General features: G+C 40.7%; 1 protein-coding gene across 1 annotated transcript in view; it reads right to left on the minus strand.

Annotated features, from left to right (window-relative positions):
* Nucleotides 1-16772, minus strand: part of ANTXR1 (anthrax toxin receptor 1) — a 257202-nt gene that overhangs the window by 173449 nt on the left and 66981 nt on the right. Inside the window, 1 exon segment of the mRNA XM_010845314.1 lies at nt 4153-4213. Within this exon segment, the coding sequence (XP_010843616.1) occupies nt 4153-4213 (61 nt within the window).

The raw sequence follows: 16772 nt of genomic DNA on the forward strand, positions 1-16772 counted from the left end.
ATCAGTGGAGTGACAGATATCACAGCCAGGCTGCCCTCACATCCTGAATGAATTATTAAATGCTTTCTAGTTCCATCTCCTCTTCTATTAAGAACATGTGTCAATGCTATCCTTAAAATATGGGACTTGGAGCCATGGTCTGAACTTGGAATAGCACAGCATGGAATTAGCTCTCTTACCCTGGACACTGGATGGCTACTGATGCACCCTAAGATGGCATCAGCTTCTTTTTTGTCAAAGGCATTCTTGTTGGCTCTCAAGATAGCTATGCGTCTTCTTGCTTTTTTCTTTTTCTTTGCACGAAATGTTACTAAGTCAAGTTTCTCTAAACTTGCTTGTATATGAAACTGTTTGCAAGTTCAACATTTTATATCTGTCCTATTAAATTTCACCATGTTATTTGCAGGCCAACATGGAAAGGTCTGTGTTGGATCTCAGTTTTGTCGTCCAGTGCGTTGTCTCACTGCCTCACTCAGAGCTTGGTGTGCTGTCAGAATTATGCCTGTTGCTGAGTTGTTGGTGAAAGCCAGCAGAGATCACTGTCTTGGGGGAATGCAGTCATCAGCATAGAGTGTCTTGAGCGGACAGGCCTGGGTGGGGCTTCACAGGAGGGGGTGCTCTGGCGGCCAAGGAAGGGAAGTAATTCAGAGAGGCAGGGGAGGGGGCTGAGAGGAAAGGTTTTGGATGAAAGCAAATTCTATCTTCTTCACAGGATTTAGTCTCAATATTCCTTGTTTACTTTCCCCTTCAGTACATATTGAGTTAGTGAATCATTTTGCAGATACTCTGAACTCTATGTATTTCTCCAATTTTCTTTCAGTAGAGAAACATTGTTGTTGTTTAGCTACTAAGTCATGTCTGACTCTTTTGCCACCCTATGAACTGTAGCTGCCAGGGTCCTCTGTCCATGGGATTTCCCAGGCAAGAATACTGGAGTGGGTTGCCATTTCCTTCTCCAGGGATCTTCCTGACCAGTGGATCAAATCCGCGTCTCCTGCATTGGCAGGTGGATTCTTTACCACCGAGCCATCAGGGAAGCTCAGAAAAACATACAGGCATATTTTTCTCATCTAGGTATGACATTATCAACATTCTCACATTGACCTTCAATCCTTATTAAAACGATACTTATGATAATAATATCACCTTGTTTTGTTATAACAGTTCATGATTTTTAAAGCACTTTCACATAAATCTCCAGATCCTCGCAGTAGCCTAATGAAAATTTCAGACAGGGTATGCCTGGGTCTACTTGACAGGAGTTCATAACCACGGGGAAGTAGCCCCCAATATTTCATGAAAGCCATGCTTACTCCAAGAATGATCAGAGATAGACCTTTAAGAGAATCCTTGGAAGAACTTTTGGAGTAGGGATATCTTATGAAAGTTTCATTTTCTTCTTAATGAAGTTATTCTCTAATCAACATGCTTTAACCCTAATGATTCTAAGTCAAGAGAGGTGAGAGCTTGCCTTTTCAAAACATATGACTAGGTCTATTGTTGTGTCTTTGTTAATTTTTTCCTAAGAAATAAAGGAAATGGGGGGGCAGAGGGGGAGTTGGGGGTTAGCAGATGCAAACTCGTATATACAGAATGGATAAATAACAAGGCCCTACAGTATAGCACAGGGAAATATTATCCTGTGATAAACCATACTGGGAAAAAGTATAAAAAAGAATGTATATATATATACACACACGCACATATATAACTGAATCATTTTTCTGTACAGTAAAAATTAACACAACATTGTAAATTAACTATACTTTAATTAAAAAAGAAATAAAATAAATAGAATTGGATAGTTTACTCTGATATGGGAAACTATTGTTTGTTTATAAAATATGCACTATTGCATTTCAGTCAGAGATTTAAAAAGTATCCAAAGGAAGATTCTTTGGTCTGGATTTACCAGAGATTTGTCTATTTTATTGGTCAAAGACACAGCTCCTGGCATAATTTATCAGTTAACTTGTTTTAATTTGTTTAAATTAATTAATGCATTTTAATCTTTTTTCTTGTATTTTCCTTAGCTTTAAAAATATCTTTTACTTAATTATTTTTCTTTTTTGTTTAATAAGAAACAGACTAAAAACTGAATTTGCTAGGATTAGATCTTGTGGATCTTGATATTTCTGTGACAAATTCATTATATTTATATATGTGGGCTTTTTATTGTCTTGAACACCTTGATGGCAAGTAAAGTAGATTTTGGTTTATTAATCTTTGATTCAAGAATTATTTAATAAGATATTTTTCCATTGTCCAACCGGTTGAGATTTTGTGGGTTTGAGGGGTCTTGTTCTGTCTTCGGCTATTTCTAATTTTGCTTCATTTTAAATTGGCAGTTCAAAGGTCTGATAACTTCTTGAGATTAGGTGAAAGTAGTTGTTAATCAGGGTCAAATGAGCAAAAATTGGTGCATTGTTTATTGAAGGAATATATGAATCAAGGCATTCGGTCAACATTTATTGACCACCTATTAAGTACCATGTACTCTGAGGCAGTGGGAAGTGGAGAGAAAGATTTCTTCTCTGTCCCTAATAACCTTACAGGAAGGGAACTGATTATGCTGCTGATTTAACAGAATTCAGTATTCATTGTCTTTAAATGTTCTGATTCAATACACGGTTGCAAAACATACAGTAGGATTGCTAAACTGCAAGTCTGGGTTGTTTTTTCATGAATGAGATAATTGCACAATTAAGGAACTCCCCTGTTTTCTAATTGTTTTAAAATAAAGGAATGATAAAAATTGTGGAGGCAGATTTACCTTGGAGCTAATGAACCCTGGTTAGGCTCCTGGCACTGGGTTTCATGTAGTCATATGCTTTTGTAAATTTGCAAAAGTAAGATATTTCAATTCTTTTTCTTAAGAAGGTTTTCCTGGACCTGTCTTTGTGCCAGCTACATATGTTGCTGCCATCTGTGTTGCCAGGTAGCAGTGTATTTAAAGGTCAACAGATACTCTTTGTTGATTGCTTTTCTTCAGGAAATTTACACACATTTCTGAATAGTCAGTACCCAAATACCACTAACAACTTTGTATGTTTACATATATCCTTAGTGTTTTGTTGTTGGTTCATACTATTCAGTACATCTAACTCCTTGAAAGTGTTTCAGCTATTCTAAAATATAGCCAAGAAACTAGAATGAAATCCTCAAGGAATTACCTCACTTATATCAATAGAATATGCCATAAAGAATAAAACTGTACAGTTTTTGAAAAAGCTGGAAAGTTCTTCCTCACTACTTACAGGGTTGCATGATATATTTTCTATGATAAATTAATAATTGGCACTTGGTATTTTAGGAGACTAGAAAGACTATGTCAACAGTGAGGTCTCAACAGTGGAAGACTCCAGGTCCTAGAGCACCAGGAAATAATGGAGAGAGTTTATCCTTTTCGAATCTTGAGCACCTACCACAGTGCCTGGCATTCAGTAGGTGCCTAACGGTACTTTTTAAATAAATAAAAGGAGAATGATGGGGAAACTACCAGGAATTGTACGAGGAGAGCCAGCACGGTTGAAGCTTTAGGCAGTCCATTATAATACAAAACAACAACAAGACCCCAATTTTGATCAGTCAGAAAAAATACTGTGACCCAGAGAAGGGTGATTCTTCGTTAAGCAGAGGTTTGCTGCATTAATGATAAAATTATAATGGCTCTTTATGGGGACAACTGGAGCTGCCTATTGACATTCTGTAAGGGCTGGCAGATGGGGCGATTAACTAAAATGAAAATATTAGTTATGGAAAGAGGTTCAGCACCAGTTAAACAATTAAATATGTCAACATTTCAGAGGTGGCCTATGATCACTGTGATGTGATGTAGGGCTGCCATGAAGATGAAGGGTTAAAGGGGTATTGGTAGCGGTGTGTGGGAATCCAGTATTTCTGTAATATTCCTATAATTAGTTTCCATGAAAGGAGAGAATTTGGATAGGCTTTTTCAAACTTTCAAACAACTGACATGTTGTTTATTTATTACCTTTTTGCCCCAGAAGCAAATTTAGCAATTTCTACTCCTTTTTTCCCCCTCCCCTTTTGTGCCCCAACTCCCTTCTTTGCTACTGATGAAGTAACCGTGACCTGAATTCGATATCTCATCATTCATGTGACAGCAATTAACACTTAGTTTCAATTTACCTCCTGCACATATGGTGGATGGTTCAGCTGCTAGAATTTCGATGCAGGATTTCTTCAATATCTAGGAGGAGAGGAAATCAAAAAGTCAAAGTCAAAGCATAGCTATTTTGTTAGAAAAGTGGGTTTGATTTTAGCTACCAGGATCAGAAGGCTCAAGGATACTATGCTGTAGTGGGTGGATAAGTAGAGTGTTACATTTTCACTGATATTATTAATGTCAAGCATTTAATGAGCAGTACTGTGCTAGATGTTCTGGGTGTCACAAAAGCTATGTGCCTGTGTGCTAAGTCGATTCAGTCCCGTCCGACTCTGCGACCCTATGGACTGCAGCCTGCCAGGCTCCTCTGTCCATGGGATTCTCCAGGCAAGAATACTGGATTGGGCTGCCTTGCCCCGCTCCAGGGGATCTTCCTGACCCAGGGATTGAAGCTGCATCCCTTAGGTCTCCTGCATTGGCAGGTGGGTTCTTTACCACTAGCAACACCCTGGAAGCCCCACAAAAGCCATAAGAATTATTTATTCATTTGTTCTGGCAGATATGCATTGAATCTATGAAAGGCCAGTCCTAGTTATAGAGACGTTTACATCCAGTAGATGAAATGGGAGCTACACTTGAAAAGATAAATAACCATGGACCATTCTATGTGATAGATGCCAGGGTAAAAGGGCAGACAGTACAAACTACAGAGTTCATGGGGGAGATCACTGAGGGCTGTAATTGAGAAGGGCTTCCTGGAAGAAGTGGCTGCTGAGGGTGGGATGCAGTCAAGTGGGCAGGAATAAGTTAGGGGAAGGTTAAGGTCCCAGCAGGGAGTGGCATTTGCAAAGGTGAGAAACTAGAAATGCATAGACCTCTTTAGCTGGAACAAAAGAAGCTTAAAAAGTAGAAAAACAAGTGATTAATAGATAAGACCAGAGAGATAGGATGGAAATGGCCAACTCTCTAGAAGAGATGCACGCTCAGATTACTCAGTCGCCTTCTAGTTAAAGTGGAAACATGTTGCAGGCAAAGGATGTCTTTGAAGCCTACTTATTGTGCCTCACACTTTAAGAGGACCTTACGTAAATGGAAATAAAATAGTTTTTCCCCCAAGTGAGTCTTTCAGGGTTCAGTGGAGAGTCTGGAGAACTCCAAGACTGCACAGGGAATTAAAGGCTTCTGGCGAAATCGGGGTATCTGACTTTTAAGCTTTTCTCTAGCATTTATGAATCTCACTGCTTACTGCATAAGGATTCTAAAATTTTGGCTAAGCATTTTAAACAAGTATAGGACACTGAGTGATATACCGCAGGATCTTTTATTTGGGTGGGCCTTACTTAATTTGGAAATTGAAATGGGTCAGAGGGCTGAAGAAGACCATTTTGCTCTATTTATGAAGGGGGCATTTGTTAAAAGAATTAATAGTGAAATAAAATGTAAAGTCTGTAAAAGAAAAAAAGGATTTTTAGCACTGGGAAACACACATTAACTTGCATGGATGTTTTTAGCAAATATGCTTCTTTGTTCCAGCTTAAGTGATACATATGCCACAAGGATACAGTAAAACAAAATATATAATAAATTACAAAAGGGGAGGAAATGGATTAAAGGGAAAATCAGGGGAAGATGAAGTAAGGAGTGAGAATAGCATAGACAAAATACACTGGGAAGAGCTTATTTCCTTGTTAGGAGTGGCTCCTGAATTTAATTCTAAGCTTTCTAGTAGCAAATGAGGACAGACAATATTTATGAGATTCTCAGTCTGAAGAATGAAAACAAACCAGTTTCTCAGAAGAGATAATATTTACCCATTCCAGAGAGAAATCTGGGCATCCTCATAGAGAAGCATTGTGAAAGGAAATGAACAACATGCTTCAGAAAATTGTTCTCTGATATACAGACGACAAAACATTCAGACGTATTCACTGAAAGAGGCTCCCTCGCAACCAGGTATTTGAGGTAATTCTCTATACCTGAGAGTCATAAGAAGCAGCATGGTCCTCCCTCAGTACCTGCAGGAGGACTGGTCCAGGATCTCCATGGACACCGAAATCAGAGGATGCACAAGTCCCTTATATAAAATGGTGGAGTATCTGCACACATTCTTCCGTATACTTTAAGTCAGGGGTCCCCAACCTCCAGGCTATGGAAATGGTACACATCCATGGCCTGTTAGGAATTGGGCCGCACAGCAAGAGGTGAGTGGCAGGCAAGCCAGTGAAGCTTCATCTGCCACTCCCCATCACTCGCATTACCACTGAACCATTCCCCCGCCCCCACCCCGGTCCATGGAAAAATTTTCTCCCACAAAATCAGTCCCTGGTGCCAAAAAGGTTGGGGACTGCTGCTTTAAATCATCTCTAGATTGCTTATAATTCATAATACAATGGAAATGCTATGTAAATAGTCCCCAGCATGCTGCAAACTCAAGTTTTACTTTTTGGAACTTTCTGGATTTTTTTTTTTTATACAAATATTTTTGATCCCCAGCTGGTTGAATCTGCAAATGTGAAACCCAGGTTACAGAGGGCTGACTGTATTTCTTTTTCTTGACAATTCTAAGATTTAGACTTCCAGCTATTTTTCCTGAACATTCTTTCTGCCTCTTTCACAATTTAAAGGCATTTTAGTATCTGTTTTCAGCTTCTATGTGATTCCAGAGTCAAAGCAATTTGTTCCTTTTTGTCAGCGCTTGACTTCTTTCCTCTCGCTTTAGCTTACCCAGTCACCACGCACCTCAAGCACAGGTGCAGTCTCAGTTCCCCCTGTTTCGCAGGAATGAGATAACATGCACCCAGCTCTCCACCTCCATCTCTGTGGGTCAGTGGCCCTCACATACCTGGCTCTAGGGACCCAGTATCACCCCTGAGCCCTTCACTGACATTGTTACTTGGAATGAGGGACAGCCCCATCCCCTCCACCCCCCACCCCCCCTCCCCCACCCCCGCCACCGAAGGATATATCCTGGGCATCCGTGTTTCCCTTCAGGCTTTTCCTTCCTCCTCTTTCCAATGGTCAATACAGTCCTTTAGATGAAGCAGCATCCTAGGATTGGGGCTTGCCAGGATCCTCATCCAGATCCTCCCCAGATAGCACCCAAGCTACCTGAACTGTGATGACTGTCCTCTCCTTTCTCCCCCCTAGTTTGCTGCCACTGGGCTCTTCTTGCCTGAAGGGCCATCCTAGCTACTGGTGGCTGTTACTCAGAGAGGCAACCACCCTCTTCATCATGTTTTCAGGCATAAATCTCCAAACAGGCCACATTGGAAGAAACACAATTGACCCATTGGAGAAATTTATTTAAGTGATATTAGAACAACATAAAGCTGTTTCTTACGTTTTAAATAAAATTCCTCCATCTCCATTTATAAGTCATTTTATTATCTTCAACTAAAGATTTCAACAGTCCAAGAATGAAAATTGAGCTATTGGATCTATCCTGTCCCATTCCTCAAACTCCATCAAAACACAAAAATGAAATTTTCACCCATGTTACGTTCCTGACTTGGAAGCAACATTTTTGAACCAACTCTAATACTTAACCAGGGGTCAGTAAAGGAAACACCCGTGAATCTTTAACCACAAAGACACACTTGCAGGTTTTGTCATAATAAACACATGCCGTATGATTCTCTCAAAGTGTCTGCAATTAGCTGATAAATCTAAGGAGTGTATTAGGGCCAAAAAATGTCAGCCAAGTGCAGTGATTCAATCCAGTAAAAACACAGCTTTCCCAATCTTAACATAAAACATCTGGAAGGGATATGGTGCAGCCAATAGAGTAAAATTTATCAGTGAGGGGGATGGGCAGGATTTGTCTGGGACTGTGGCTTCTATTAGTTTGAAATATCTGGTTTCAAAAGGTAGGAAGTCAGAATGGCATGGGGTGGATTTGGGGTCCTTTGGTTATTAGCAGCCCAGACTGTACAGTAATCAGTCTGTCTGAACTTCAGCAGACAGCAGAGCAGCCTAAGGGACTGGAGACTGGATGGGTGTGGGGAGGCAGAGGATCCGTCCCCGATCTGGGCACTGGTAGCCATGGAGGAGGTACAGACAGAGCACTGGGAACCAGAAGATGGGAAATGACTAGACAGAGCGGGAAGAACTCACACAGGGTCAGGGTGATGTCAGAGGTGACAGAATAATTGACCTCCACCGGAGACTGGGCTAAGACTACCACATGTCTCAAGCCTAACCAGTGTGAAGAACTGGCTTTTGGCCTTGATCTTGGCCCTCTACTTGTCTGACTTATGGTCCCTGGCAAATCCTTAAACTTGTCTGAACCCCAATTTTGTGAAACAGTTTAACATACTAATAATTTAGAATCTGGAATCAAATTGCTTGGGTCAACTCATAAGCACTGTGACCTTGGGGAAGTTCCATAACCTCTCTGAGTCTGTTTCCTCATCTGTAATGGTAGGATAAGAACAGTACCTACTGCATGAGGTTGTTGAGTTGGGAAGATTAAATGAGATACTATAGGTAGAGTCCATAGCACAGGGCCTGGAAATCCTCAACTAATGATAATTTATTCTTAGGAACCTGGGCTCTGGAGACAGAAAAAAATAGATCTGGACTTTAAATAGATTTCTGTTCAGATCCAAGCCCCACCACTTACTGGCCAGGAGGATTTGGATAAGTTATTAAACTTCTGCATCTCAGTTTCTTTTTCTGTAAAATGAGAATAAGAAAAACACTGACCTCAAAGAGCTGTCTGATGGTAAAATGAGTAACAGACAAGAACGCAGAGAAGTTTCATTTGTAAAATCAATAGAACTTAGGTGGTAAAAGTTGGCTTAGAGAGTGAGGAAGAGAGTGAGATTAAGGAATACTGACAAGGTTTTTGTTCTGTAGACAGAACTAGACAGATGTGATTAGTCAATAGTTATTTAATGACCTTGGGCCATCAGCCAACGAGTGCCTTTCATGAAAATAAGGTACCAAGAAACAGGCTCAGAGCAGCCTTAGTAGTAAAGCTCTTAGCAGGATGTCTAACACATACTCAGTTCTCAAACAATGGTAGCTGTTACTCTTACTTCTGTTACCTACTGCTATGACTGCTACTACTCTTGGGCAAAGACAATCACTCATAACTGCGTCTATCTCATCACTCACCATTGGCCTCTTGCTAAATCCTATTTGCTGAAAATGCCTGAAAGATGGCTAATAATGTTATCCTGCTACCTTTTGGGCAGATTTCAAAAAGAAGATATATGGGTAAGCATGTTGGAATCTGTAAAGAGCTCTAGAAATGCACGTGTTGTACTGGTAGTGATACTCTTGAACACCTCATTAGATTATTAGGGGAGTAAAAGAGGCAACCGATGTAAAATAACTCTGCCAAGTAATAAAAGCTATTCAATATATTTAAAGTGAAATCCATGGTGGATTAGTCCAGGACTTTACTTATTTACTTTGAAGACTTTTCTCATAAAGTTCAGGGTTTATGCAGAGATTTCTCAAGAATCCTTAAAGACTGTGAATATTTGCATAGAGTTGTTATGAATCCCTCCCTTACCATAAGCTTACCTAATTTTTTCCCCCTCATTGCTCTGCCTCCTTCCCTAATAAACTATCATTCTTTATTTACTTGGCCATTTCCTGTTGGAAGGGTTTTGTGTGTGTTCATTTAAGACCAATTTCCTTTATCCATTTGTAGTATTAGGGCCTTTTGCTTCTACATATCTATATAGCATGTTTCTTAGTGTCTTATTTATCATGAAAGGCATATTCTTCTTCTAAGATGCCTAGAGCTTGAAGTAGGCTGGCCCATAGGTGGTTAACTATCTATCACCCAATTCACTCCAGTATTCTTGCCTGGAGAATCCCAGGGACAGGGGAGCCTGGTGGGCTGCCGTCTATAGGGTCGCACAGAGTCAGACACGACTGAAGTGACTTAGCAGCAGCAGTTCTCTAAGCCAAGACTTAGCAATGTCCCTTACATTCACTCTCCTTGTCACCCTCCAAATTCAGTATGGATTTTGTGACCTAAGTCTTGGTGATTTTACCAATGAAATATTTCTGTATTCATTCACATTTTAGTATAAATTACCATCTTCCAGAGGACTTATTGTGGTTTATAATGATATATTTATGATTGGTTGGTCATTGTCTATCTTCCCTCTTAGACTATAACCTCTACAAAGGCAAGGAGAATTGTTTTTATCCAGCACATAGTAGGCACTAAATAAATATTTGTTGCACAAATGGCACACTTTCTGTATGGCTTCATTAACTGGCATTTTAGTATATTATATAGCAGTCTTTCTTTTTCCCCATAAATATAATCTTTTATTACATTAATCTTTTCTGGTTTTTTAAATTGAACTTTAAATCTTTTATAGTCTTTTGAATACAAAGCTAGTTTCAACATCTTGTAACATCTCCCTCTTCTTATTAAGCACCACCATCTTTGGAGACTGCCCTTTCAGCAGGACTACTTCTCACCTTCATCCTTTTAAATGACTTATATTTTAAAACAGTAATGTTGTAGGTGTACTATATCCCCATGTTTAAGGTCTAGACAGGCCTGCTTTGTAAAAGGCCTTGGTCCCTTTACTTGGCAAAAATGTATATGTTTGAGAGGTGGGGTTCAGACTCCCAGGTACAATACTATAGCTGATGGCAGTATTCATGTTGGATAAACCTGGAGGATATTGCTTTTAGAAAATGTCAGGGAGCTTGGGACACGTATCTGGCTCATCCTTGTCTTCAGGACTGTCAATCTTGCCCCCACGAATTTTGAAACTATTTGATCTATAATAAAATTTTGGAAAGAAAAAAAAGATAGTCACCTTTCCTAAGTAAATTCCATTCCACATTTAAAACTCAATAGACATATCACTCTAGTACTCTTGCCTGGAAAATCCCATGGATGGAGGAGCCTGGTAGGCTGCGGTTTATGAGGTCGATAAGAGAGCAAATTCACTTTCACTTTTCACTTTCATGCATTGGAGAAGGAAATGGCAACCCACTCCACTGTTCTTGCGTGGAGAATCTCAGGGGCGGGGGAATCTGGTGGGCTGATGTCTATGGGATTGCACAGAGTCAGACACGACTGAAGTGACTTAACAGCAACAGACATATTTATTGTTAACTATGGACATTATCCTAGATTCCTATCAGTTCTACGGAAACTGAACTTAAAAATTTACTAACACACAGAGATCTTTCTAGGATTCATACATGATTTTATGTATAGTCATTGTTGTGTTTAGTTGCTAAGTTGTGTCTGACTCTTTGTGACCCTGTAGACCCTAGCCCTCCAGGCTCCTATGTATAGTCATGCATAATACCAAGTAAATATTCCAACGTGCAAGAAAGACATGTTTAAGAGATTACTGAATTTTAGACCATAAAGTTTATTATCCTCAAAACATTCAAGAGTTTTTGTCTGGAGAGGGGCATCCAGCTTATCTAAATATATGCTACTCTTCTCTTAGTTTCACACTCAAGGAGAGTCTGGTGTGAAGGAGCACAGGACAAACAAGGTTTTGAAACTGAGGAAATTCATCGTTTTTCTATAAAACCACTTTCCTGTCTTGTTTTCAGAAGGAAAGCTCAGATAACTGTGAACTCCAAGAGGAGGTTTATTTAGTAAGACGAGCTTGTTGATTTCATGAATACTGGCAAAGTCAGTGGCCCTCATGCGGAGCTGGACCCTGCAGTGTTTCAATGGATTTTGTCTAAATTCTGCTATTGCTTTTACAGTAAGTCTTAACAGATTCCTAGATATAGGAGAAGGAGCTGGAGGGTGTGGGGTTGACCTGAGGATTAACTGAACATACCTCCCTGCAATCTCTTCAGCCTATTTAAGTAATGGGAATTTTTTATTACATTTGGATTCTTTACTGAGTTAAATAGAAATAATAGTTTAGCTGAAATGCCTGACCTGAATGTCTGTAAAGTCTAATTAGTGACTCCTGAGGCAAATGATTTTTTAAAAAGCTTTTCCACTCACCACAAAATCTATAATTAATTCTATTTATGCTTCCAGGCCTGCTAATGTGAATGCAGCACAAAATGCCATCTTTTATAGATACAGTCCTGGAAAAGAGGGTAGGGAAAGACTAAGAGGATTTTACAAGAAACAGAGCCACAAAACTGCCCACGTGTGGTGCCACGTAGGTCACGAAAGCTCTGCAGTCCTTGGCGCCGCTTTGCAATGAATTCTTATGCTCAACCCGGCACTCGATGCCACAGGGGGAATACGACAAAGGGGGCGGGCTCTGTGACTACACAATTCAGCAACTGACCAGGAGGAAACACAAGGGCCAAGCAAGTGATGCCAACAATTAGCGCCAGTGGAGTTCAAGGCAGGGAGAGTTCAAGGTGCAGGAGAGATCAGGGCAGGCTCTGTGGAAAAGAGAGGATGGGAGCAGAGCCTTGAAGTTGAGACAGAACTCCAGACAGGATTTAGATGGGGCAAAGGTAGAGAGGGCAGTTTCTTCCTTCACAAACAAGGCTGATTTAAGAGAAGGGCTGCTGCTGACATGAATCTCCCCTCTGCTAGCCCTGGAAGGAGAGCTGGTTCAGTTAAATCAGGTACTTTCCAGGACTACAGGCATGTGATGCAGATACTGTTTTGTTTTTTTTTTTAATGTGGAACATTTTAAAAGTCTTTATTGAATTTGTTTCAATATTGCTTCTGTTTTTTATGTTTTGGTTTTTTTGGCCACAAAGCATGTGGGATCTTAGCTACCTGACCAAGGATCGAACCAATGCCCCCTGCATTGGAAGGTGATATCTGAAGCACTAGAACCCCAGGGAAACCCGAGGGATTTAGATTTTGATTGGAGAAAAACCCTTAGCAGTCCCTTGTGGAGGAGAAGGCAATGGCACCCCACTCCAGTACTCTTGCCTGGAAAATCCCATGGACGGAGGAGCCTGGTGGGCTGCAGTCCATGGGGTCTCAAAGAGTCAGACATGACTGAGCGACTTCACTTTCACTTTTCATTTTCATGCATTGGAGAAGGAAATGGCAACCCACTCCAGTGTTCTTGCCTAGAGAATCCCAGGGACGGGGGAGCCTGGTGGGCTGCCACCTATGGGACCGCACAGAGTCGGTCACGACTGAAGCGACTTAGCAGCAGCAGCAGCAGCAGCAGTCCCTTGTGGGGTCTTGGAAGAGTAGATGGGTGGGAAGCCAGGAAGATGGGCTTTGCCTTTTGTCAAAGCTCCGGTAGGGCTGGACGAGGGGCTTTCGCATTCCCATAAGGGGAAGGGAGAAATTAGCACATGATATGGTTACCATAAACAAAATAAATATATATACACCATGGAATAGATACAGTCCTCAGTTTCAATAGTTCTTACAGCTTCCTTGATAACAAGGATGTTAGTGCCAAAACTTGCAAGAAATCCTTTCAAATATAGTCATGTTTGCTCAATACTTGTTTATAGTTGATCAAACATGCAGAAAGCTCTAGGCACTGACTCACCCCTCGAATTAGGAGGAAGCCCAATGCAGGCTTAAATATTTATTCTAGAGAAATGCTCCTGGATGGATATAGTTTGGTGCCAGTGACTGGGTTCTTCTCAGAGACCAAGTGTGCTTGGTTCTAGACACCACCCTTGATTGCACGAGAAGTGGGGACAGTGGGGAGGAGGAGCTGGCACCATGGTAACCAGGTCAAGCGTTAGGATTCAAAGCTGCAGACCCACTTCAGTGTTATCCGAACCCAGCTTTCATGCAGGTTCCCATTTCACTGCCTGCAGCACTTTTGAAAAGGCAAACAAAGACCCAGGAGCCTTGCTGGACCTTTGCTTCATATTTTCACTTGAGGGCTGGCGCTGCATTCACCAGTTGTGGTCAATGGAAACTCCCGGAGAAAGCCACAATAAGAAAAGGCAAAGAAATAGTTTCTTCCTTTACAGTTTTACTGGCTTAAAGGGCTCCAATCTACTAACCTTCGAAATTTTGTTTTATAATTTTATCAACTGAATCCTGCAAAAACAAGGAATTCTGTCCTCCGAGGTAGAGTCCTGAGCAAATGTGAAAGTGAAGATGTTTCTTTCAGCTGTGGCAAGCTGCCAGCCTCTCAAAATGATGGAATTTCATCCACTGACTAGAAACTGAGATTTTCAGAGATGCTCTCCACCTAATAGTAAATGGCAAAGGTTCTCCTGCCCACCAGTGGTGCACTCACACCAGAGCACCTGCCTGGACTCTGGTCTTGTCTTTGCTATAACTCTGTAAACTGTGTTGAGTCATTTCACATTCTTGGTCCTCAGGGTCCTCTTCTCCGAAATGGAGCTGCTTCCCGGCCTACCCACATCAATCATTAAATGCTGTGGTCATCTTGTTATGGACCTTAGAGACAGAACTGAGTCTATTCTGGATCACTGCCCACTGCTGTGCAATCTTGGACCAGTTAGCTAATCTCTCTGTGCTTAGGGTATCTGCTTCTATGGAAGGAGTAATAATATCTACATTAAACAGTAGGGGTGAGCATTCGATGAGAAGACTATGTAAAATGATTTTCACTGTGCCTAACAGGTAAGAATTCACTAAATGATGACTTCTTATTTTTAACCTTTCTAAGGAAATTAATGTGGGAGAAAGCCTGAGCTCTAGAGTCATGTACTTGGGTTCCAACCTTGATCTCCCCATTAGAGCTGTGTGCCCCTGTGCAGGGTATCTGAGCCTCAGTTTCTTCATCTGTTAAATGGGAATATTTCCTTCACAGGGCTGTTATAGTTTTTAAATGGGGTAATATTAAAAAAAATAAATGGGGTAATATTAAATGAGAAAAAGGAACAATGTTTGGTACCAAAATAAATTACAAGCTTTTCTCTCTGCCTATTCCCTGTGTTGCACTGATGGGAGATTAAAATGGAAAACAAGTGAAAGCACTTTGAACTAACACGTTACACAAAATCTGAGTACTTCTTCCTTAAAGTAGAGAGGACTGAAGGATAGTAAAAAGACCAAAACACAGGAATCATATTGAGGAAACAGAGAATCCAAGGACTTGCTGCATCCGTACCTTAGATAATCAGTTCCCTATAATCCAGTGATTTTCCATTTCCTCAGACTTTCACAGCCCAGTATTGTGGAAAAAGCAGACTCTCTGGACCCAGATGTGGGTTCAACGTCCCTCCTCCACCATTATGAGTGGGCAGACTTGGGCAGTTTATCTAACTGCCTACACCTCAGTTTCCTCACCTGTAAAATGGGGATAGTAAGTCCCTCTTGACAGAGTGGTTGTGGAAGTAGTTAACAGAGGAGCTGGTAGAAGGAAGATGCTCAATAATCATAGTAATTTTTCTTCTTTTTCACAGGTCTCATTTCACAGGTCCTGAGTGTTGGTTTATTCATCATCCAAAGGGGATAAAAACCATGATCTCTAGATTCCCTGAGCATCTTGATTATAAACATGATCGTTCCTTTGTTGGACTTTGTATTGGCCACGGTTGCCTATTGTCCTTATAGTGAAATACCATAGTTTTCAAGGCTCCATGTGATTTAGCCACTTCTTGCTTCTTCCTTCATCATCTGTCACTTACCATCTAAGCCCCACTCTTCTTCAATTCTGTTATACACCTTCTTAGGGTTCTGCTCTGCCAAGAATGTTGTATCCACACTTTTCCAATGAACAACTCCATTTCACTTTGAGGCGATCTCTTCAAAGGAGCCTGAGGTCTTTGCCAACCACTTTACTCTTAATCTCAGTTGTATGTTACTTTCTATATATGATGTATCACAATTTAAATTATACATGTTTATTTATTGAGTTGTTTTTTTATGTGTTCTTCCCACTAGATTATAAGCTCCACCAGGATAGGGTCTCTATCTGCTTGCCGCTGCTGCTGCTAAGTTGCTTCAGTCGTGTCCAACTCTGTGTGACCCCATAAACGGCAGCCCACCAGGCTCCCCCGTCCCTGGGATTCTCCAGGCAAGAACAATGGAGGGGTTGCCATTTCCTTCTCCAATGCGTGAAAGTGAAAAGTGAAAGTGAAGTCGCTCAGTCGTGTCTGACTCTTCGAGACCCCATGGACTGCAGCCCACCAGGCTCCTCCATCCATGGGATTTTCCAGGCAAGAGTACTGGAGTGGGGTGCCATTGCCTTCTCTGCTCTATCTGCTTACATATAACCAAATGGCCAGAGTCTACCGTAAAAAGTTTTCAATGAATATTAGAGGAATGAATAAATATTAGCCCATGCATCTTGACTGGGGATTTAAAAACAAAGTCACTATTAAGAGGTACAAACCTCTGTATAAAATAAATAAGCTATAAGGATATATTGTACCACACAGGAATATAGCCGGTATTTTATAATAACCTTAAATGGAGTATAATCTATAAAAACATTGAATCATTATGCTGTACACCTGAAACTAATATTGCAAATCAACTCTGCCTCAATAAAAAAAGAAGGTCACGGTGGATCTAGAACTTCATGAACTATCTGAGCTTTTGAAAGCTGCTCTGCACTCCTATTCTGGATAATTAAGCCCAGTCCTACTTTATTATGAGAAAAAAACTAGCCACAAAACAACATCCATGGGAAAAAGCTGGAAAAGATTCTTCAGATGGGGAGAGGGGATACAAGAGTTTCCTTTTCAGTATCCAAAAAGAGAAATGAACCCACTTTTTAAAATTAGTTAGCCAAATTTCAGGCCATAATTGTTTTTG

This window comes from Bison bison, unplaced genomic scaffold (assembly GCF_000754665.1).
Source record: "Bison bison bison isolate TAMUID 2011002044 unplaced genomic scaffold, Bison_UMD1.0 scf7180017864215, whole genome shotgun sequence".
Lineage (NCBI taxonomy): Eukaryota > Metazoa > Chordata > Mammalia > Artiodactyla > Bovidae > Bison > Bison bison.